Source organism: Lepisosteus oculatus, chromosome 7 (assembly GCF_040954835.1).
Source record: "Lepisosteus oculatus isolate fLepOcu1 chromosome 7, fLepOcu1.hap2, whole genome shotgun sequence".
NCBI classification, from domain to species: domain Eukaryota; kingdom Metazoa; phylum Chordata; class Actinopteri; order Semionotiformes; family Lepisosteidae; genus Lepisosteus; species Lepisosteus oculatus.
In genome coordinates, this window is record NC_090702.1 from 31,865,501 (window position 1) to 31,890,679 (window position 25,179).

General features: G+C 34.2%; 2 protein-coding genes across 4 annotated transcripts in view; one reads left to right on the forward strand and one right to left on the reverse strand.

The window, feature by feature from the left end:
* The window catches only part of immp2l (inner mitochondrial membrane peptidase subunit 2), a 447,639-nt gene that overhangs the window by 159,604 nt on the left and 262,856 nt on the right, over positions 1-25,179 (reverse strand). The window lies entirely within an intron of this gene.
* Positions 765-24,560, forward strand: LOC102684212 (leucine-rich repeat neuronal protein 3). 2 transcript variants are annotated; one of them, XM_069192400.1, is made up of 3 exons: positions 765-915; positions 1,023-1,114; positions 21,391-24,560. In XM_069192400.1, the coding sequence occupies exon 3, from the start codon at positions 21,709-21,711 to the stop codon at positions 23,827-23,829; it is 2,121 nt and encodes a 706-aa protein (XP_069048501.1). In that variant the 5' UTR covers positions 765-915; positions 1,023-1,114; positions 21,391-21,708; the 3' UTR covers positions 23,830-24,560. The 2 variants fall into 2 exon arrangements, with proteins under 2 accessions (XP_069048501.1, XP_015208174.1); XM_015352688.2 differs by lacking the exon at positions 765-915 and having other exon boundaries at positions 923-1,114.

The window sequence follows — 25,179 nt, forward strand, 5'->3', positions numbered from 1 at the left end:
AATTCCAAATTCAGACAGCCTGATCTGAGACAACTTTGAGTCTGTGTTTAGGCCACCTCCTGGAGTTTAAAATGCATTTCAAAGTCTGAAAATTTCTCTGCATCTGGAGCACCCAGACAGATCTTTCACTGTGATCATCTTTTCAAAGCAATACCTGTGGAACAGATTCTTTGTGTGGAATATCAGTGACCAAAAACACTGATATTTTTTATTGTTCTTCAGGTGCATGATAAAAAGCAAAACAGGTTAGCGAAGGCTATGTTCAAAGGTAAAAACAACTGTCAGTAGTCCTGCATTTAAAAAAAAGGCTATACATCCTCTGTAGCAATTCTGAAGTCACTAATGTTTATGTTCTTCTGCAAACAATACAGATTTAAAGGATGAAACTTAGCTATTCATTTAAACAAGAGTTTACAGGAAGAGGAATACAGGTTGCAGCTGACATCAGAGTGAGTGAAAAAGATGTACTGTGCTTTTCAAAGGAACAATAACCTTAATTCCCCTCTAGAAGACCCATTTGCCCAATATTGTCTTTAGAAAACCCTCAGAGTCTGTAACAAGGATGCCAGCACTAATAGGAACATATATTTGTTCCTTCTTTTTCCCTTTTTCTTTTTTTTTCTTAGTCCTTCAGGAATAGTGTCATCTAACAGACAGGCCAGCTCAGCCAACCGGATGCAGGCAGCTGCAAGCACTGTACCTCAGCACTCCGAAGCTATTGGCTCCTCTCTGGGGAGTGGGGGGTGTTCAGTTATTAATGACCGCTGAGCAGGCAGCACCATGTCAATGTGACAGCTGATCGGGTGAATGATGCACCACTAACCACTGTGGAAAAGAGGAGGGGGAAATAAAAGGAGCTATCCGCGGTTCCCTGCTCTGGATTGTGTGCCTTTGGCAGGCTGTAGCAGATCAGTGGCAAGTATAACGGGATTGTTGCTGGAAGCAAGGCAGTTTTCTCTCTTGCTGTGAAAAAAAGGATATGTATTTATATAAATATATGTACTCTACTCTTTATCACACAGGCTGTTTTGCATCACGGATCCACTGCTTAATGCAAACGGAGAGATAAAAGGAATACATTAGACTTTGTATGCAAGGAAATTCATTCATAACGGTAAGTTTTAATTTCTGTTAAATTTTGTACTATCTTATATGTGAAAGGGTTTGCTTCCTGTGTCATAGTAATGTTTTTTTAAATTAACGTGGCTTTCAAAGATAGAAAATACCCACTGCTAATATATATTTTTTAAATCGCAGGCATTTTATCTGAATTAGGTGCAGTTTTAGGTATCAGCAGGGTAAGAGACTATTGCTGTGCTATGCAGGCTTGGGAAGATGAAATTGTCTGGTGGCTATCAAAAATGAATGTTTTGTTTGAAGCTGCCCTTGGCTCGCTGATGCTTTATTTTCATTCTAGTCGCTATAAAATTTCAGGTGCCAATACATTCAACTAAAACAGATCTCCTCAGTCCATCAGACTTAGAAATGCTTTTGAGGTCCGTACCAGTATGCATAATGAAGAACTATTTGAATTGAATTATGAATGAAGTGCCATCTGAAAAACTCAAAACACAGAGTCTGAAGTATGATTTTAAGAGGAAGATCAAAGTACATATCAGTACTAGGCTTTTGTATGGCACATGGCCCAAAAAAGAACACCTATCAAAGAGGCTGTAAGAGGATATCTCCAGCACACATATGGAATTTCTGTCGGATTATGTCTGCAGGTTGGTTGTGATTGAGTTTTTTCCTTCCTTTAATCATCCTGTTGCAATCAGAATAGTCAGCTCCAGCGCATCATCGTCCTTATAAAATCATGTATCATTTCACAAGGCTTTTAACACACAACTGTACTGCACACTAAATCTGAGCCAGTTACTTAAATAAAATCTGCGTGATGTGTCCAAAGATCTGTCATAATTAACACTGTCACTGCAAGACGTCTTTTATGTTTAGTCTTCATTCACCACAATCACTTATTCATTTAATGAAAACGCAGTTCCTTCTATACCCTGCTGTGTTAGATAAGAGGTGCAGTAATTCCTGCCTGCACACTCTTCTTACAAATACGTTTCTTTTAGAATACATAGTTTGAGAATATATCTTTGCTAAAGCAATTGATAAGAAATTTTGAAATATATCTATATATAAATTAATATATATTGATCTGTTGTGTTAAAAAAGCACAGTAGGTACAGCATTGCCTTATTTACTCATCTCAAATAAGCAACATTAATTTATAGTAGTAAAGGCAGATCTCTGATATGATCTCTTTCACTTTACAGTAAATAAACTTTCAAATCAAGTATGGATGCTGAACTCTCTGTGGCTTTATCTTATCATGTTGATTAGCGATCATATTTCAGACAGATGAATACTGCACCGTATAATCCAAGCTAAATACAACCATCTATCTAGCCTAGTCTAAAAACCATAAAAGTTGTAGTAGGCGTTTAAAATGCCCAAAAATTCGCTTTGTTTGAAAATTGTTTTTAGCCTTATTTTAAAATGATCTTGATATATTGTCTTCCTTTCTTCTTTTAAGCAGTGTTACGTTCCACAATTAGCATTCCATTCAAGTTCCCCATGTGTGCTGACAGAAGTTTTGTGAAAATAATAGCCCCTGTTTCATTTAACTATAGAGTGGATCTGTGTCGATCTGCTTTTCAGAAAAATGCTTTTGCATTTTCATCACATAAAGTAAAATGAAAAGGTTTCACACAGAGTGCAAGTCTTTTGCATTATTGTAAATCTGTCAGAAAGCCAGGAGTTTAACAATTCATATGGTAAGGAGTCAATTAATTCAGATGACCTTTGTAAATGATGACAATAAAGTAGCTCTGACAATATGGCCCCACATTCGATTTCCTCTCCACAAAATGAATGAGTTTTACAACAGGTTCACTTCTTTCACTGAAAAATGAAAGTTCTAGAGGCATTTCTTTCCAGTAAGAAAGCTGTTTACAAGAAATGAAATGCAACAAACCAAAATGAAAATGATAACAGTGTACACATTTACATTTATAAAGTATTTGTTTTTGAATAAATTGTTCTGCATTTTGTGCTGTCACTGTTCACATGCTGAACTTGTCATAATAATATATTATTGTGTCTTATGACATCTCACAATGTACAGTATCTCAATAAAATATCACAAAATTTTAACTTGTGTATACATCAGCTCTTAAAAGATCAATTCAGACAATCAGTATGAACTAATTAATTGATACTATGTGCTGGCTACTCAAGTTCAAGCAAAATGCAACAACAGTTACAGTATTTCTAATGCTGTTATTATACTTTATAATGGCACACAATTACGTGAACCACTTAGACTCCATAATTATACGTAAATACTACATTATGATTTTTAAAATTAAAACCTTTACTAACTGTAGCACAACAAAGGAAATTGCTTCTCACACATTCAAACAGGATTGGAATAGGTCAATAATTAAATGTTTCATTGCCAGATTTACAAATGGCTACACTGTTTTCAATAAATTAATACAAGTACCCCTACTTTCTACCTTTGCACCTTTAAATACATTTCAATTCTGCCAATAGCTTTTTTTCTCCACTTGAGAGCACACTGCTAGTAACCTATATGCTCTAAACACTTTAAAGCTAGTTGGAGAGCTTACATACTACACCTCAATACAAAAATAAGGATGTTATTAAAAAATACAAAATACAAAAATTAGCACAAGTTGCAAATACAGACTGCCAGTGATAAGCATTTTGTAATCGGACAGAATCTTAAAAGCTATCCAATTCCTTCCACAAACAAGTAAACAAAAAAGTCTGCTGTTTCTTGTTAAAAGAACACACTCCATCTGTTTAGTATAAAAACAAATACTGTACATGTAAGAAAGCACGTGTACATACACTACTATGCACTATAGCTAAATATATTCTTCAAATAATTTTATAAAAGTACATACTTACAAACCATGGGCAAGACCTCATACAGTATAAATGGAAAATCTGTGCCCAAATACCAATCTAGAAAAAAAAGCTTAATGCATATTAAACTGACAAGTAAACAGTTGCAAGTATTTTACAATCATAAATATTTGCTGAAATTATTTTTACTTCTGTAAATTAAATGACAATAAAACATATTCATAGGTGTTGCTCAAAAAATGTGCACAACTTAATTATACTGAATTGTATGAGTCTAGGCATTTCTACTGTCACTGTAGTTCTGCTTCATGGATAAGGCATTCAAAGTTAATAATAAAGGCATTCAAGAAGCTGCTAGCCCATTCAAATGGCAGTGTTTGCCTGTTATTATCTCTGAAAGTAAAAGTCACATTGCATTACATTGGCAGTGGCTTGAATATGCTATTATACCTAATCTAGTAATAATTTTTGAACCAGAACCAAAACAAGACAATACAGATTTATTTTTGATTAACAATACCAGAGGCTTGACAGTTAGTGCTGCTACGTCCCAGTTAAGACTTACATCCCAGGTTAGGTTCCAGACTGGAGTGCTTTCTGTGTAGAGTTTGCATGTTTTTCTCATATGCATGTGGGTTTTGTTCCAAGGACATTGTGCTTGTCTGTGTTAGCCCTGTAAAGGACTGATATTACATCCGGGTGTAGCCTCACCTTGTCCCTTGTGCTGCTGAGGGTCTAATGGATATAGGCTATCAGTTCAAAAACTGTTGTGTCATAAACTAAATAAATTCCAACATGATATTAAACTTTATTTTATATACCATATAGACCTGAAAATTCCCAAGAGTCTGAAGTCTTCTTGACCTATAATAAATCACATAACACTCACTCTACAATGTATTATTTGAGAGTACTGTTCTATTTGAGTAATACAAATAATTATTAGAACTGAAAGATATTTATGTACCCACTACCCTTCAGTTTTGTTTTAATATTAAATAGCTAAATTAATAACTAAACATATCCTTTAAACAAAGTAACTAAGAATGCTATTTATTCATTAATTAAATAATTAAAACATCCTCAATTAGTGAATGAAGACAAGGTCACATCCTTTCACAAAAAGCTTTACAAAGGTGTAAATAAAACATAAAAAACAGTTGGTGTGACACATTTGCTGTGTACTGTTCTTAACCGGAAACTTAGAAAAGCTGAAAGCATGAGCTTGAGCTGTCTGACAGCTTAGCATTGATTCTTAATAAATTGTTGACTTGCTACTTATTTGCAAGCACAGTAGTGCAGGTTTAGGGGAAGTATTTCACTGAAAATTTCATTATGCATACTCTGTATAGCCTACATTATGTAATGAACTCTGTTTTACCTAGAAAAACTAAATGGTAAATCAATGTTGCATGCAGGGGGAGGAGGGGACAGATACCTAATAATGACACCCACTCTTCAGCTAGTGCAAAAAAGCTGGGAAGCCATGTACATTTCATTTAGTTGAGATGCTATTAGAATATAGAGGGAAGTGGTTGTGAAGGGCTCAATACAAGAGGTCACAGCAAGCTCCAGTGACTGAGTGGAAACAATACTGCGAGCTGGTAAATAACAGTAAAAAGACACTGTGTTTTTAATGATGAGAAGAGGGCCTTGCTTATCAAAAAAAAAGATGCTAATGTGCCCTTGAAAATAGTTTAACCACCAAAACAGATAGTGAGCAAGGCTCTCCCTTTTGTTTACTGTAATGTATTCCATGGCTTTGTAGGATTATGCTCTCCTGTGATTTGGAAAATGTTTCTATTAGATAGAAGGAGGGTCATAGTGTGTTAAAGGTAGAATTCATTTTGTTGACTCGATCATCAAGAGAATCCTGTAAAGAGCATTATTTTTCACTAAGAACATAATATACTCAAAAACATTTATATATACCTAGTATGCATTCCATTAATCTTCATATCAGCTTGATTACAGCAAAAATTATTATTCCGGCACTTGTTGTCTTATTTATATTCGTCTCAGTGCAGTGCTCACAGTAGTAGACATTTGGTATAACCACCAACTTCTACAAGCTTAGAATGGATGACCACTGCTTTCCATTTACAGGATAATATTTGTATAAAGGCACTGCCTGCCAACCCGTTTACTGGGGGATTTCCTCTTTTGCTGAAACATAGTCTGTCCACCTCCAGGGAAGTGACTTACTGGGTTGAGTCCCTTCTGACATTGATAAATAATCAACTAAATTAATTCTTCATAACTTTTTCACAAAACTCAGGGTTCCCCTGAGGTAGTCGCTCATTGAGTTCTCATGTATTCGGCGAGGTTATTTGTATGCACAGGCACTGATGATTCTTCTCAGTTTCTATGCAACACACACTATAAGGGGGAGATATGTAATAGATGACCCCTGCTGGGCATGTCTATAAAAATACTGACTATAAACCCGCTGAAATGCCTTTTTTACCAGAAACTAATTCAAATATACTCTTACTACAAAATGAAAGTGCTCCACAATTCAGCCTTTTCTGTTTTTCTAACTTACCATTTTGGATGTATTGTGAGTGCAATCATGAGGATCCTCAGAGGTTGAAGAACAGTGAGCCTTATTAAAGTGAGGCATTTTCTCTTTACTGCATGCCTTGATTTGTAGAAAATTAATGCCAAAGAATCAGATTGCTTTTGAAAGCTTTAAATGTTTGAGTGAATAAAAAGAATAAGACACCAGGCTGATAAAACAGCTTAAAAATACATTCTCAAAGATCTGATCTTCAAAACTGGAATGGGACTCACATTAGTATTAAAAGGCCTATGTTTAAAGAGGATAATTTTGCACATTATTTCTAAGAAGAATGATTCCTATCATTGGTGGAGGGAGAAGAGTTATACCACATTCACCTTGGGCCCCAGGCCTTCCAGTAAGTGTGCTTTCTATCAGCATCTGACAGTGCATAAACCCATACCACCTTGTAAACAGAAAAGTACCATTTTAAGAGAATGTGCTTCTCATCTGCACTTACTCAACCAACTGGTTTGCCACAATATCTGCCAATGTAATAATACATCACTACAAATCAAAAAATAGATTGCAACTGATTTTTTCTCTGTTGTTATGAAACAAAACATGGTGATTGATCCCTTAACCTGCATGCATTTTCTGTACTTCACAAATTAGGATAATTTAATTTTAGCGAACAGATTTGAACATTTGACCAGTCTTTGAGCTTCTAATGCTTTAAGGTTTGGTTATAATTATTATGGAAAATAACATAAAAGTCCTTTAAGTAACTGCATTAGGTATATATCCACAGCATTAATATTAAGAAGACATTGGTGCTCAAATGAGAAGCAAACAAGTGGATGAACACAGAGCAAACACAGTCCCATGGTACTGTACTTTCAAGACCAGATACTTGGGTAACAGTGGGATGTCTACAGTACATCTGAGTTGCTTGTGCATTAACTACTTTGCTGATAAAGGAAGAGCATTTTCTATAACTATCCATCATGTACTGCAAAAAAAAACATTACTCATTTACCTGGCAGCACAAATAATAATTTACAAATCTTTAAAGAAAACATCTTTCTTTCCATTGCTTTTTACTGAATAAGAACAAATGGATGAATATAGAACCTCTTTTAAACTGATATTAAAAGAACATTTGGTAACAAAAGACCTATTATAATGGTGAATAATGTACTCAAGAAAAAAAGAAATGCATGGCATTTACAGTACCACAGCAATATGACATGATGTAAGTTTCACTTAACAATTCATTTTCCTTTACATTTCTTTTGAATGCTTTGCATTGACAATGGTACATTTAATATTTTTTTTAGCCCGTGAATTAAAACTCAGAAGAAATACAGAACATATCATGTAGGGGATACTGCATTACAAAGAAAAACAAATCAGATTTTTTGGAGGAAAATACTGGATTATTCTGCTGGTAGCAGGTACATGAATTTTCAAAAGCATTGTGAATTTCTTATTTTGAATGGACTATCATTTCAGAAACTATTGATATATATTTTTAAAAATATACAGGTGAACACTGAATGCAAATAATGTTACTTGAAATGCCCCTCTTTTCTTGTGCTAGAGTATTACTGTCAAAACAACTGTCATGAACATTTAAACACAATGATGCATTAATCTTTTAAAGGACTGTTCTGGGATAACAGCATTATGGGAACAACTATGCAAATTGACAATACCCCCCTCCCCACCCCCAAAGCTTCTATGAATATATGATGCATTAATATAGTGGGGAGTCATACAGTTTCTGTCATTCTGTTGTTTAGCAACCTCTAATAATCTAAAAAGCATGATGGTCAACACTGAGCTTGTCATTTCACAATTCTTACAATCTTGTCTAAAAATGCATTAGTAAGTGCTAAATAATGTCTTCTTTGAGCTAGTGTATCTGCATCTTTTACTCCTACATCAGTCTCTTTGAAGTTTGAAATCAAAACAGCATGAATAATTTCATGTGATAAACAGTGACCTTTACGCAAAAGCTTGAATTAAAGATCAAAGATTTTGTCATTTGAGCAATTTACAGTCTAATAGACAATAATTCACTTTATTGATTTCCCTCCAAAAAGACAGTTTATGTTCAACACAAAGCAAAAAGTTCATATGGACATTTTTCAAAGTAGTATATAAGTGGTGAGCAATTTATGAGGTATTAAAAAAGTTCTGTAAGAATAACCCTATTTGAAAGTCTTGCCAAACTGCAAAGTGCCTAATTACTGTATACTGATTATGCCAATAATCTACTAATTTAATATAAATTAATAAGATTGAAGAAACATATGGCTGTTCATGTTAAAATACACGAGACATTTTATAAGTTTGAACTGTGTGGTCATAAAAGTGTAGTCTACCTACGTCTTTTTTTGTTGCTTTTGTTGAAGTGGAGGAGCATGTGACAGCAGAAGCACATACATAGTTTTAGGATGATTAATACAGACATGACTGTTTGTTTCAGTAGTTATGTAAAATAGGGCCTGGTCAATACAGAAATTTTCTGACTGGTCATCAAAGATAGTTCTTAAGAGTAGTGCTAAGATTAACCCTATTGTCTTGACTAAATTCCACTTTGGGCTTGCTCAATCTTGCCTCCCTAAACTTTCCCATTAATGGAACTTGTGTAGTAGGGCTGCTAGTGAATAATGGCTGCTGCACATCACCCTGGTGGGTGCTGCACTTCAGTGGTGGATGAAGTGGATCCCCTTGTATATGTGAAGTACTTTGAGATCCTTTGGGATGAAAAGTGCTATAGAAATGCAAGCACTTATTATTACAGTGAAGGGTAGCAAAACGAGCAGTGTTAATATTGATATTCACCACATTATAATATTAGATGCAAATGTTAGCATGCTTAATAGCACGATGTATGTTGTTTTATGCATTGTGTTGAAGATCCCAAGCCCAGTGTGTACAGTGATTATCCTGTCTTGTAAATATCCAAAGTCAAAATATCCACGACAATGCTTTTAAACTAAAATCACACTTTTGTAAAAGATACTGGCATTCAGAAGGTTTACTGTAAGCCATTCAGATTTCTTGTATAATATAAAATGCTGGAAAACAAAGTCAAATACAGATACAGAAAAGTAAAGCATGATAACCATCTTTGTAGAAACTTATTTTCTTAAAATAATAATGCATTTATAAATTATGATAACACTATTTGTTTACAACAATTTATGATATTAAGAGAATGAGATGTTGTAAGTGGGAAAAAAATAAATCTTGTTCTGAAGAACTAGTTACTGGACATACAGTATCTTATTTGATCTTAACTTAAAATGTATTATCACTAATGAAGTGCTCAGTTGAGCAAATCTCATAATTAAAAATAAGAACAAATCAAGACTCGATTCATAATTAAAAATGACAGTTACACTACAGTGTGGTAATATATGATCAGTGATTAGTCACTGCAACTAATTTGCAACACTGCAGAGACCAGAATATTCATTTTCTCCTTCTCTGCAAGTTAACTCTAATGACTTATTCTTCACCACAAATTATCACTTGGTAGTCAACACTTCTGGATACCTGTCCACAAATATTCCATTTATTAGAGACAGAGGAAAATTGTGTGTGTATGTACAGTAAAAACCTGCATACTGAGAGGCACTAAAATACAATAAATGCTATTGCTGCTAACACATTTGTTGTGTTTGTAATGCCTACATTTGTACAGTAAGTAGTGTGAACATAAAATATACTATATTGGTTGCATTTTTAATGTATGTAATGGGTTCAATTTTGTCAAATATTATATGAGCATTCAAAAAGAATGAAAATAAGTGTTTCCTACAATAAAGGGCAATCCAAAGACAAAATATACTGTGCCTTACTGCTGTTTGGAACACATTTTGTTGTTGCGTGATAATTATGTGTCCCAAAACATTCAGCTACACTGATGGTCTGTACTTGGCCTCCTGTGCCCTTCTCTTGTACAAGAAGGGGAGGAACTTGTAAGGACTCATTCTGATGCTCATTGAAGTGTTCCTGGACACACTAAAACATCCATATACTGTAGAAACAATTTGAGCTGGAAGCATTTATAAATTTAATGTTGGGTATTTCATTGATAAGTAAACATTGCATAGTACCATAAATAGTGAGAATAGTGAGAATTTAGTGGACATATGTCATACGGGGACTGTCAAGACTTTAAATAACCAGGAAAATAATAATAATGTGCAGAAGTAAAATTTCAGTAGTAGTGAACCCCAAAGGAAGTACTTTCCTATTTAATCTTTCTCATGATTAGCAGAAGTAAATGTATTTTGACAAATGAAATGTTTGTTCTGGGATTAATTATCAGAAATCTTCATACTGACAGTGTGTTAATATACAAAATATAAAAAATGACACACACATACAGAAATATATACATAAACATAATTATTGAACTTACTAACTGAATTTTCATTTGTTTTGGTATATTAGATATGCATTAATTAGGTCATTTGATCTACTGCTGGGTGAATGCCTCCCCATGTTTTTTTTTCCCCAAACTCCTATTTTAATCTGTTCTTATTAATTTGATCCTTCTAACACATTAATTTAATCTTGCTAATTTTACAGGTTTTCTTCATGGTCATTTTCTTCTTTTGGGATCAGTACAGCTATTTTCTTGGTGCTTCAAATAATACAATCTTTCTGCTATAGTATGTAAAGTCCATTATCATTTTAGCTTCTTTATTCCAATAATGAAATCACATCCTGTTTGTTCTTTAATCACTTCAGTATCTCTTGGATACTGCTCTTCTAAGTATACATCAGTCAATGATCATCATATCATTTGCAGATATTTTAAGAGTGTTTGTATAACATGTACTCAAGGTGCATTGTATGTACATTTGTATAATAATATTATTGCTAACATTTACAAACCAAATCAGCACATGTTTTAGTATAGTTTCTGAGAAAATCTGTAATTATATCAATTAGTCTGAAAAATAATATTCCATAACTCGTACAGAACACACTCCCATCTACACTTGAATTGGCCCTTCTGAACTCTTTGCCTTTCTGCCAGTAGGGAACACTGCAGTGTAACTGCTGCATTTTTCGTTTTTATCAATGTCTCTCTAAGCACTGAAGTGGAAAGAGAAAGATTGCCAAGGCCTGACGTTCTTCCCTTCTTCTGTGCTTGTTCTGCTTTGGTTCTCATCTGTCTGTTGCTCCAGTGACAAGAAACAATGTCTGACTTCTCCATTCCCTGAATGCCTTTTTCCATTACAAATAATGGAGATGCCCCCTTGTGAACTGATGCGTGAGAAAAAAAGACTGACAGAATGAGAGAGACAAAACTAATCAGGACGTCCCAATTTTTTTTTCCACAAAATAATTAGTGTTTCTATAATTGCTGTGGTTATAAAGACAGGATTTTACAAGATGCTGATAGGTTATGAATTAATAAATTGTATATACAGTACCATAGGCTAGTTCTATTATTTCTTTTTAACAATATGTAAATTACCAGATCTCTTCTCCCAGATAGCGGACAAATTAAAGAAGAGTAAAGAACCAAATTTAGTGAACTACATACTACATATATAATAATACAGATATTAAAAGTAAATTAATAAAATTATAGCATTTACATACAGTACATCACAAAGTATTCCATTACATGCTATAGGCGTATTTTAGTTATTACTTGCATATTTACTAGAAAAAACATAATGCATTTTATTCTATATATTAACCTTTGAACCTTACTGTGTATTTTCTTACATATAGCCTTATTTTCTTACATATAGCCTTGCATAACAGGACTTACTGTAAGTCTAACCAGGCTGTAACCAGGCTGTAGCATGTATCAAGATCGGAAATTTTTCAATGCATCAATAAATGCAGTTGACATAAGCAAAGTCCACAGTGATCTATCACTTGAAGTAATGGCTTACTGTATATTCAGTCTATCATAAATAATGTATGAAGACTACAGAACTTCACTCTGAACTGATGTTTTCTTGTTGTAATGATGTAATGTCTAAATTAATGTTCTGTGGTATTTTCTGATATTGCATATTGCATACTGTACATAACTGTTCTATTTTAGAAAATAAGATTTTTAATGAATTTCTACTTTAAATGGAGAATGGTATTATAGTGTTACAAGAGTACTGAGAATAACAAATAGAGTTAAGCTTCCTGCGTCAGAACTGCAGTACAAGAACAATTAAAAAATATATATTTTATGTAAAAATAATCTTTCCTTCCCCATCCTGTATGAGAAAAAATCTTTCTCTCCCTGGAAAGGGCTAAATTTGAAAAGCTCATCAATCCTAGTGTACATGTCTTTGGGAGGCAGGAGGAAAGAGGTGCACCTGGTAAAATCTCCACATAAACATAGGGAAAACATACAAATTACACAGACAAATGCTCCAAGATAGCAGAGCAGTGAGGCAGGGTTGATAACCACCATGCCTCCCACACTCTTTCCATTTTGCATAGCAAAATATCAAAATTCACTTCATGTTAGAGGAGCTTCACTGTATCCATCACAGCTCCCACCAGGATGGTACACCGCATGACTGCTATTTTGTGCCAGCTTCTTTCTGCACAGCACACAATGTGGAGGAATAAGAACTAACCTAGCCCACTTAACTGGAGAGGGAAATGATTGTAGGTTAAACTGTGAAAGGATGAACTTAAATGTAAGTTCTGTCCTTAGATGTTGCAATGCTGTTTATCTTATTAACAAGGTGCTTGGTCTTCTTGGACGTACTGTAGAAATAATCACTGTCTAAGGTTAAGCGACCACACCATGTTCATAGCTATCCACTAGGGAAAAATGCAAAGGCATCTTGGGTCATTAACAGTTAAAACATCTTAAACTACAAAAAGTCTTATATGGGTTTATTGTTTTTGGCACTAGTCTTTGATTTGCATTTCCCGTTCAACATTTCCAGTTTTGTTTTATTTTGCAACATATTCTGAAACTTCTGGAGGTGGACTTACAGTATCAGGGAAAGTTGTTTTTTTGGCTCAGTTATCTCTAGTTCAGGATTCCCACCTTGAGTCCTAGGTATCCAGGATACGTTCTAGGTTGCTGATGTCTTTCTGGTTATGGATGGATTTTTATGTACATGCCAGAATTTGTTTGTTTTTTTTTTCTGATGCAAAGGGGTCTTCTTAGCAGGACTTATTTTCAAGATAAGCCTTCTCATCACTATTATGTTTAAGTGTCACCTTTTCATTGCTCTTAACATTTGTCAAGATGTATGAGATATGAGGTGTTCAATGAATACACTGTAGGTTTCACATTAACAGCTCACTGAGCCCCTGCATAATGTTATTTATTACTTTTAAATAATTTTGTTTATTGTGTAGAACTGCTTCTCGGGATACTGTGCTTACTGATGCTGTGTGATTTAAAAGAAATACCAGAATCCCAGTATTTGGTATTTGCATTTAATTAAAATGGACAAAACAAGTAGATTAACAATTTGCATTAAGGTACTGTATGACATTAAATATAAGAACACATGAGATATGTCAGGGAATTAAAAGTTTGCTTTACAAATCAGCAGAGTAGTCCACAGAAACCTGGGTCACACTCATTGCATCCAATCCGTCAGACTGCAGGGGTTACAGCACGCAAAATTCCAGGAAGAAAAAAAATGTTCATTAGCAGAAGGACTGAAATGGTCTGCATGTCCTGAGGCGATCCAGGAGTAACAAGCTAGAGGGACTAAATCACCATGTTCTGTGGATGAGAGAATACTTGACGGTGGTAGAGAAAGTACTAGAGAGTTTTATTCACTGATGAATACCATTTTGCCCTGACTGACAGGATGGAAGAAATATGTGGTGCTACCATGGTAAACATTCCCATGCCAACTAGTGGATTGGTATAAGTGTGATGAAGTGGGAATAAATCTCCTTTAACACAAGAATACTGTATGTTTGCTGCAGACTGAGGGCAATCTTTCTACTGATACACTAAAAAGTCCTTAAACGAGCAAGCCAATCTAAAAGTATTGATCTTCCAGCAGGACAATGCAAGTCCACACAGTGCTAGGATTACAATGACACAGGTTCAGATCAGCTCTAGATCCTTTTTATGCATTGAGGTACACATACTATACATTTCTTCTGCAGCTGTTTTTGTGTTGCCAAGTCCTGTGAATTGGCCAAAAACCAGACACTATTTGTGAGCACAGTTGAATATACTGTATGATATCTGGATATGTTGATATTTTGAAATCTTGATAATGTCTTGCCATGGTCAACATTTCTGTCCTGATGTGAGATCAACAGCACATCTCTAATTTTGCTTGAAATCAAATATTTGATTAAATCTGTTAGAGATAAGTGTTGTATTTAATTTCTGGATCAGTATACATTCATAAACCATATCTCTATACTGTACGTAAGGTTTTAAAATAACAATTTAATGTTTTTGCAGTTCTTGTACTTATCCAAACGTATGTTGAAAAAGAGAAAAAGATACAATTGGATTCATTTATTATTATGTTCTTTTTATTTATTATTAATTATTATAATTTCTATGATCTTTTTGATGCAAAACGAGTGTTAGACAAACATTTTATCCACAACTGGAGGTAAGCAGTTACAGTACCAACAACGCATGCTCTTAGTCTTACATGATAAAGACACAGTTCAAAGTCAACTGAAGTAAAAATAAAAACTTCAAAAGAAATATATTTTATCTATTTGTCTTTACCAGGTTCAAAGACATATTTTTTCCACCGTTCTTGTAATGTAAGTGTATAAATGCCAGGATTTAACTTTTATTAACTATACCTAATTGACATAATTTAGGTTTACAATGAGCAAAAGAAAGTTGTTCCAGTATCACATAATTACTTTATTATTGTAAGCTCTGTAATGCAGCATACTTTTAATACTGACGTGTAGTTAAATTTTAATTGATTCTCATTATGTTTTAAAACATAAATATATAACACACATAGACTAAGCATAAATTAAGCAAAAATGTAATACAAATGATGAAACCAAACATTAATTAAGGTTTTTTTGAGGTTCTAGAACCATAAAGGAAAAAGAATATTTTCATTGAATATTAATCTTTAACATCACATTGATGACTAGATGGACATTTACATTTTCTCAATAGAGCCTTTAAAAATGGGTCCAATACCTGAGAGAAAGGAAATACCTTTTCAACCATGACAAGACATATCAATTTATCCCAATGTGCTTCCTGTAGCATTCTGTTATGGTTTTCACGTAATGGGGTAGATTTTCTCCATTATACACACAGATTAAATAATGCATAAAACAGCCATGTGAAGTGATCTCTGAATTCAGACACTTGCATTTGTTTTATAAAATACAGAATCCAGGGATATCTATTTTCTGACTTCATATTTGTAAATTTTATATGTAAGCCACCAGCTTCATTTTTCTATTTGACATTGTCGTAAATGTTGCCTTTAGGCTTCTTTACAGTAAAATATTACTTAAAATATTTCTGAACATTTAAGTTCATGAATACCTACTGTATAGTGCTGTGCGAAGCTGAGCATTGTCAATAGCCATAGATATGCTGGAGTAAAGAAAGGAGAATGCTGTTGCTTTAGATTTCTGTAACCAAATAAATTAGCATATCAGTGTCTCCTAAACAGAGGATGCTTTCTGCCACTACTAAGCCTAAAGACCGATATTAACTTTGATTTTTCGTGTCATGGTGATAAAAAAAAACAAATATCTCTTTCTTGTCCTCATTACTTGTTTACATACATGCCTGCACATTTTACACCTCTCAAGGCACATTTACAGTAGGAGTGACTACATGAAATAATAATAATGCGTTACTTTTTATACCTATCGAAAGGATCCCAAAGCACTTTATATTTAAGCATGTAGGAGTAGATCCACGGGATTTTCCACTGAAGTAGCACCTACCTGGGTGATGCACAGCAATATTATGCACCGGCAGTCTCAGTACACATCAGATGGTAAAGCAAGAAATTAAACTTCAGGTACAGTAGGTCAGTTTGGTCAAGTTTTCAAATGCTATGGGATCTTTAAATATTAAATAGTTTGGACATCGGTTTAGCATCTCATCCTTAGGACTGCTCCTCTTAAAGCATAGTGTTCCTGGTCAACATACTGGTGCATGGGTTTGGAAACTATAGTCCAGAGTAAGGAGCACTGCTTGCTGGTCCGCAACACCATTTACAGCACAATTCTGCTTTTCCTTGGGAGTCTCCCATGCTATTACCAAGTCAAACCTTGCTGTACTTACAAGCTCTGACAAGATCGTAAGATTTAAGAATTTTAAAGTCACATCTTTCAGGATAAATAAGTTTTGTTTTTCATATTGTCTTTCCAAACAGCTTAAGTAGGATGATTGTTTGAAATGTTGAAATGGATGATTTACAGTATGTTAAGTTTTTCAAGTTATTTGAACCTAGTATACAACATACTTTAAAAGCCTCATTTCACTTTCAAATGCAGTATACTGTATAAAGTACAGTACATCATAAATCTACTCAAAGCCTCCACTAGTGTTTGCTGCCATTATTATTCTAACTATATTTTAATAAAGCTTAATTTTACATTTATTTACATTTAATATTTAATGTTATCAATTATTGGCAAAATATTGTTGTTTCTTATCATTAACTTTGTTTTATTATTGTAACTTTTATTTACAATATACATATCACAAGCTTAATTTTCAGTAAATAAGTCTGAGCAACATGGTTTCAGGAACATCAAACATAAAATAAAGCGGAAAGCATAACATGTTTTCTTTCTTAGATTTTGTGTTCATTATACTGTATGCTTGTATTAGGCTGTATGTTTTTAACTATACTTGTTAATTATTCATATTAGAATTTTTCAAACATTTCAGTACAGATACACAGGACCTCGAATAATAAAAATAATAAAAATGATTACGAATGGTAAAAACAAAAATGTCTTACTTATTGACATTTATTTTATATTTATTTTGAGTTAGAGTGCAATAATTCATTTAATGGTGTTTAGGATGTATGTTCTTTCGAACGTTTTGCCACAGCATCTTAATGTTCAGTATTTTGCCAACAAAATAAATGGGCTGTTCTTCTATGAAGAGTACAAAGCAGACTGGAAAAATGGAAACAATCTAAATCTTATTGTCCCCTGTACAGATTTATCAGAGATCAATCTTAACTGCTGTGAAACGCAAATTGAGCAGACCAAGGACAACAAAAAATACTTCCTTGGCCCAATTATTCAGCACTGATGTATGCTGCCACAAACATCACATATTTGCATATATTTCGTATTGCAGTGTTTCCAAATCTTAGCCAGGAAGTAATTTATTGTAATCATAAGATTAATATTGATCAATGGATGACAGAATCTATTTCTAGTTACAAAGAAACAGTTTGGTTCTAAAGGAGAATCCTGTATAAATTAGAAATTGAAATTTATTGGATGTACAGTATTAAGCCCAAGACAAAGCAATATATTGTTAAGAAAGATGATTCTTTTTACTGAAAAGACCAGTATACATTAGTAAGAAATGTGGGTTTCATCTCTAGTCTTTCTTGTTTTAACAAAGCCCTAACCCAGGTTTTCCATCCATTTAGAAACAAACATAAAAAAATATATTGCTTGATCTGCACAAGCTGTTACAACAGTGGAATAAAAAGTGATGATAATTAGATTTTATTATCGATCTGTCCTTGTGCCCGTATGTTTCACTCAATTTTAAAGGACTGTGGAACAGGTAGCAATTATTGAAATTTGTCAGTTGTACAATTATTAACAGTATGCATAAAACAAATACAGATCTATACTGTCAATTGATTTCTCTTTCCACTTCTAAGGAAAATAGAGTATTAAAAAACACTAATTGTGCCTTCTGAGCTGCAGTTTAATTGGTGTAAAATACTGTATGAGAAAAACAAATGATGGTATGCTCTTCACACACTGTGCAGAATACAGAATTTTAATGCTTCTGGTAAAGAGGTCATATGACAATGCCCTGTTACAACACAGTACGATGGTATTACAAACAAGAACTCCTTGACTCCTAGTCAAGAAGCCATGACATATTTAAACTTCTGATTGTAGTAATTGTAACGCATATGGCCACCATTGCAGGTTGTTCGAACCAGCTTACCAACGCGGTGACGTCACCGCCCTTCCCTGTGAATAGCAGGGACCTTAGCCGTCGGGCTGAGGGGAGATTTCCCTTTGGCTCAACTGGCTGGGTCCCTGTTGAGTGAAGCCGATGGCCTGGGTTCGAGTCCCCAGAGGTGGTGGGGGGGCCGACCTGAGGCGGCAGTGGTGAGGGCGCATACCCACGTGAACCTGAGAGCGCTACATACAGTAATGTTGCCAAAACTGAATGGAAGTAATATGTAAGAAATTAAGAGTTTTATGACTATCCAATATACCTAAATTGTACTTTTGTATTTTTGGGGTTAGTAGCTGTCTCAAACCATCTATATTTTGGGATGTAAAAGGGAAGCCTCTAATGTATGGTTTATTCACAATCAGTAAAAAAAAAAACTAAAAAGAGACTAAAATGTAAATCAAGCTACTATATAATAATTAATGCTTGGATTTAAAGGTGCAACATTTTCATTTGTTTAGCACACCATATATTTGTATTAAGGAGGCAAAGTTTAAATACTTCATGCCAAAGATCAACCAATTGGATTAAAAATGTAGAAAAACACTGCAGAGGTTTAAAACAAGGCACTGTCTTTGTGTCACTCCCTTGGCAACCTTTTAAGAAATGTTGTTTTCTTTTCTTTGATAAAAGTGTAGTCTTATTCTATGGTATAGCCTCTTGTATTACAGATGAATAATAATGAATAAAAATCACACTGTATTGTAGAAAATTAGATTATAGAAATCATTGGTTCAATGGGAATTAACATAAACAGTGAAAAATAACACTAGGCATAATATACATTAGTCTTTATAGTATATCACTAAGCGATAAGAAATTCTGCAGTGGAGGGGTGAGAACATTTTTCATTAGAAACGTTTGTAACAATACACAACACTAAGGCCATTAGCATGAATGAAATCACATTCTTTCGTTTCTTTCAAATCGTTTTTTAACATCAAGCTTTTGTTCCCAAGTAATACAATAACGTTCCTTTTCTTTTTACTTCCACCTTCCACACATTAGCAGTATGCTTCTGCTTCCTTGCCACTCATTCTAACAGCAATATTTATATCACTGTTTCCAAAGAAAAAAAATATAGAGCTGAGCAAAGGAAAGGAAATAGAAAGGAAATAATTGCCTGACTCATTTTTTCAATTGTTTGTCCATATTTTTACTTGCTTGTTTTATTTTATTGTTTTCTTGCTTCTTACTTATGGCTCTGTCTGTATAAGCTATAACCCTGAACTTTGATTTAAAATCATATGCTGTGGTTCACTAATTATTCATAATTAATTTTAAATGCTTTAAATGTGTATTGAAATTAAAGGACTTACTTGAATAATTCTTTGATTTGTGTTTTCAAAATGCCAAATTGGTAAAAAAAATATTCATATCAAATTTAGACAGATTTCAGAAAAAATACTTTATTTCTTTGAAATTGCTCTGTTTTACTTTTTATGTAATAAGAAAGTGTTATTCATTTACCCAATTAAAAATAAGTGTGGTACAAATCGAATATCATAAAGATCACTGTATGCGATCCAAACTAGGCTATCTGTCATGACCTCTAAGCGGTAATGTAATATTGATTTGATTGGAGGGTCCCTAGTATTTGTCTTTGGAATCAAGCTTTCCATTTATTTGTCTTTAAGGATTGTAGTGGAAAATATTAAAGTCTGATTTGGCAACAAGCATGTCAGAGAAGGTATACTCTTTATCTGTTTACCATCAATATAATCTGCATAAAATAAACTGTTTTAGCCAAGTGCAAACAAAGTACTCAAGAATTAGAATTTGTATAAACTGAAGTGTATACATATAATTGCTATAGACAAAAAATCCAGTTAGTTATTCATTATTTCTAAAACAGAATACTAAGAAACAGCGTGGTTTAACAACTCCTGCTGCTGCTTCTTGTCCGCTGGTTTCATTTTAGAGACCATGTTGTTATAAAGATGTTAGCTAACATTTGTCATGTTGATATTCTCTACAAAAGTGTCCCTTAGGTAAAGAGGTTTGTTTGGCTAAATGTCACACTTATCTGTGCCTGAAATATCTCTTTTTAGTAGATAAATTCTACTGTTCCTACATTTTACAGAAACATTTGCTGTCATTAAGTCACAAAATCCAAAGTTCACTTGAAACTGAAAGGCACTGCAAAATTCTTAACTATATGCCAGGTAAATATTTCATCAATCTAAGGGAGAGACATTGGGATTCTTAACCTAGAACATTAAAAAGCATATAGTAAGCATCTCAGTAAAATCTCCAATAATCAACCAGGACACAAGATCAATACTTTCCTTTGTGTGTATAAACAGGAACAGTCCAAGAGACCCCAATATGATTCTCCTGCCAACTTCAGCAGTTTTAATTTGAGATAGCATTTTTCACAAGAAGGACACTAGTCGTCTCAAACCAGCAAGTCATTTTTATAAAGTGCCAAAACCCAACAGATTCTGTAAGCAGAACCTGGTGGCAGTATAAATGCTATAGATACAGTATTCATATGGCCAGGCACACTATGGTCCTGCCAGTACCATCATTATAAAATACATATCCAGCCCTATTGTTGAGTTAGGTTTGTATTAGACACATAATGAACATGCAATTCTTCAGAAATGTTTTGGTTTTCATTGCTAGTAATAATTTTATATGTCCAATACATGCAGGAAATATCTAGTGCATTATTGCTCATGTCATAATGGAAACAGAACAATAGCTAATGACTATGCCTTGGCTGTCCAAAGTGGTGGAAGCATTTGCTGATCACAATTCCTTCTCTAATCACATTTTCGACATTTTTTATTCTAATTAAGCTTTTTTCTCTTTTTTTCAGGTAAAGATGAACATCATATACAACTATGGAAGATAATACAATTATCATGAATAGAAATTAATCTCCAATACAAATCTTTGCATATTTCACTTGCCTATGATTTTGACCTTCAAATATTCAGCTTGCATGAAAACTTTAGACAAGGAAATTGAAAGGTTGTTTCCTTTCAGTCAAGGACAACAAACGTTTTGGACTCCAATCAATGAACAGAGACTCTTTTTTTGCTGAGTAACAAATAACTGTTTGATATTAAAGTTAGCAGCAGTAAACTGCGAACTCTTTAAGGACCTATTATTTTCTGGAGGGAATCAGTACAAGATGAAGGAAATATCCATTCATATTTATTTTTTAGCTGGGCTTGCAATGACTACTTTTGTAAGTACCACAGAAAAGAAAGTGGATTGCCCCCAGTCATGTGTATGTGAAATCAGACCATGGTTCAGTCCAAACTCTATTTATATGGAAGCTCCTACGGTCGACTGTAATGATTTAGGACTTCTTGCTTTACCTGAGAGATTACCTGCTGACACACAGGTCATTTTGCTACAGACTAACAATATTGCCAAGATTGAGAATCCTTTGGACTATCTGGTCAATGTAACTGAGATAGATTTATCTCAAAACAATTTATCCTCAATGAGTGATATCAATCTCGGACAGCTGCTTCAACTTTTGTCTCTGCACATGGAGGAAAACAAGCTTCACAAACTGCCTGACAACTGCCTACATAAACTAACAAATCTTCAAGAACTCTACATGAATCACAACCTGATCTCTATTATCACACCAGGAGCCTTCACAGGGCTACACAATCTGCTCAGGCTCCATCTTAATTCAAACAGGTTGCAGATGATCAGCAGCAAGTGGTTTGAGGCAATTCCAAGACTAGAGATTCTGATGATTGGTGAAAATCCAATCATCAAAATCCAAGATATGAACTTTAAGCCGCTTATCAATCTCCGCAGCCTAGTTTTAGCAAGAATGAATCTAACTGAATTACCTGATAACGCTTTAGGTGGCCTTGATAATTTGGAGAGCATCTCGTTTTATGACAACACATTCACAAAAGTGCCCCATGCTGCTTTGCAGCAGGTCCAGAGCCTAAAGTTTTTGGATCTCAACAAGAACCCTATTCAGAGAATACAAAGAGGGGATTTCATGGATATGTTACATTTAAAGGAGCTGGGAATAAATAACATGCCTGAACTGGTGTCAATTGACAGCTTTGCCCTAAATAATTTGCCAGAACTAACAAAAATTGAAGCAACCAACAACCCCAAGTTATCATATATCCATCCAAATGCTTTCTACAAACTGCCCAGACTAGAAACACTTATGCTTAACAGCAATGCTCTGAGTGCCCTGTATCGGATTACAGTAGAATCGCTGCCTAACCTTAGAGAAGTCAGTATGCACAGTAATCCCATCAGATGTGACTGTGTCATCCGCTGGATAAACATGAATAAAACTAATATTCGATTTATGGAGCCTGATTCATTGTTTTGTGTTGAACCACCTGAATATGAAGGCCAACATGTAAGGCAAGTGCACTTCAGAGAAATGATGGAAATATGTCTCCCACTAATTTCACCAGAGAGTTTTCCTTCACATATAAACACAAAAAATGGGAGTTCTGTTTCATTACATTGCCGTGCATTTGCAGAACCAGAGCCAGACATCTACTGGATCACACCGTCTGGCAATAAAATTATACCTAATACAGTTTCTGATAAGTACAATATGCATCCCGAAGGAACAATTGATATCTATGACATCACCGAACATGAAGCTGGATTGTATACATGTGTTGCTCACAATCTTGTTGGGGCTGACCTAAAAACTGTTTTGGTAGAGGTCAACGGATTCTTTCCACAGCCTGCTAATAGCTCTTTGAATATAAAAATAAAATCTGTACATCCAAATTCTGTTTTGGTGTCTTGGAAGGCATCCCATAACAGTTTAGCTCCAAATATCAAATGGTCTACTACAACAAAAGCAAACAATCCCACAGCTGCATTTACTGCTAGAGTTCCATCTGATGTTAAAGTGTACAACCTAACGCACCTGAATCCCTCAACAGAGTATGAAGTATGTGTGAATATTCCCAGTATCCACCAGAAAAACAACAAGAAATGTGTCAATGTAACAACAAAAGAATTAGAACTTGCAGTACAAATGAGCAAAAAGTGGAACACAACCCTGATTTCTCTCTTCGGTATACTTCTGGGTGTGATATTTGTGACCTGCTTTCTGATTTCTGCATTTCTAAAAAGCAACTTCATTTTAGGAAACTTAAGAAATTCCAATTCAAAGGCTTCACCAGTGGCTATAGATGAATTATATTCTCCACTTACGACCCTCTGGGTTTCTGGAAAAGGGACGCCTGCAGCTGTGGAAGTAAAAGCCACAGTAATAGATGTATCAAACAATTTCTTATAAAACATAACTTCAAGACATTTTTATTTTATACAAAATTGACAAAGCGAGGGGGAAAAGCACAAGACTTTATTGATCGTGCTTAATATGCCTTGACGCCAACTTCCTGGAACGTTTTAATACAAATGCAGAGGGTCCACACACATAGTGAATGGAGATCTCATTTGTTAATTATTTTGCTGTTCCTATTAAGTGGCATAAAAAGAAAATGTACCAGCAAGTGTTATTTGCAGTTACTATTTCAAAATGTGGTATTCCTGGGTAAAGGCTAACATAGCGGAAATGGAATAAGGAAAAAGAAGAAAGATACGTCTCTGTTATTGACTGTTATATATGTAAAGAGTAGTGGAACTATCCTTGTGGTCCCAAGCAATACCTTCGTGCTGTATTACATACATAGGCAAGCTAGAATGCCACCTGTGGTGTTTATAATGGAGAAAATACAGTAGAATAGATGATAACAGTGACTATGATGTGATATACTTTTTATGACAAAATATACATTTTTGATTTAAATAAAAATGGGTATTGTCTTTTATTAAAATCTTTATCTTACACAGTTTTATGGAGATTTATTACATCAATGTGAGTAAACTTATAATCATGAAGATGCAACTGTCAAATAGAAAATCCTGTTTGAAAGATACTATACAGTATGTTACTGAGGTGCCTATACAGTATATATTTGTATTTTGATAAAATGGACACAACCCTTGTTCCAGTCATATTTTTAAAACCTCATACAAGGTCTTCTAATATAATGAGAACATTCAGACACAATAAAGTAGTCTGTGAATAGATTGATACATCATTTGGTTTTGGTTTTTATTTGTATACTACTGGTAAAGCAGCTAAATAGAAATAAACATAACCAATACATACAGTAACTTCACTTTGGGGCACTTTGGAATAAATACAAAATCAGTCCCTTACTTTTTACTGAATGGATAATTCTATTGAAAAAATAAGTTGTTTTTTTTCTTAAGAAGATTCTCTCTTAGTCCTTCTGCCCTCCTCTCTCCAACACGGTCATAACTTTCCTTATTCTTTTTCACATCCACAGCTGTTTGTCTGTCCTACAGGGGGAATTAGGTGGGCACAACACTCAGGTATAGTACCTCTATAGTCCCATCCCTGGTTCTGATACTGTGTGCTGTGATCGATGCATAGTAAGAGAAAAAATATAATCTTCATTTATTGCTCTGGAAATAGTTTTATTTCCAAAAGGGCCCCGGGAGGTTGATTTACCCTTCAATGTGATTCTAAAATGTCTTCTAAATTATGAAAGAAACATTATTTTGAAAATGTCATCTTAATCTCAACCAAACAGGCTTATCTCGATAATAATGATAT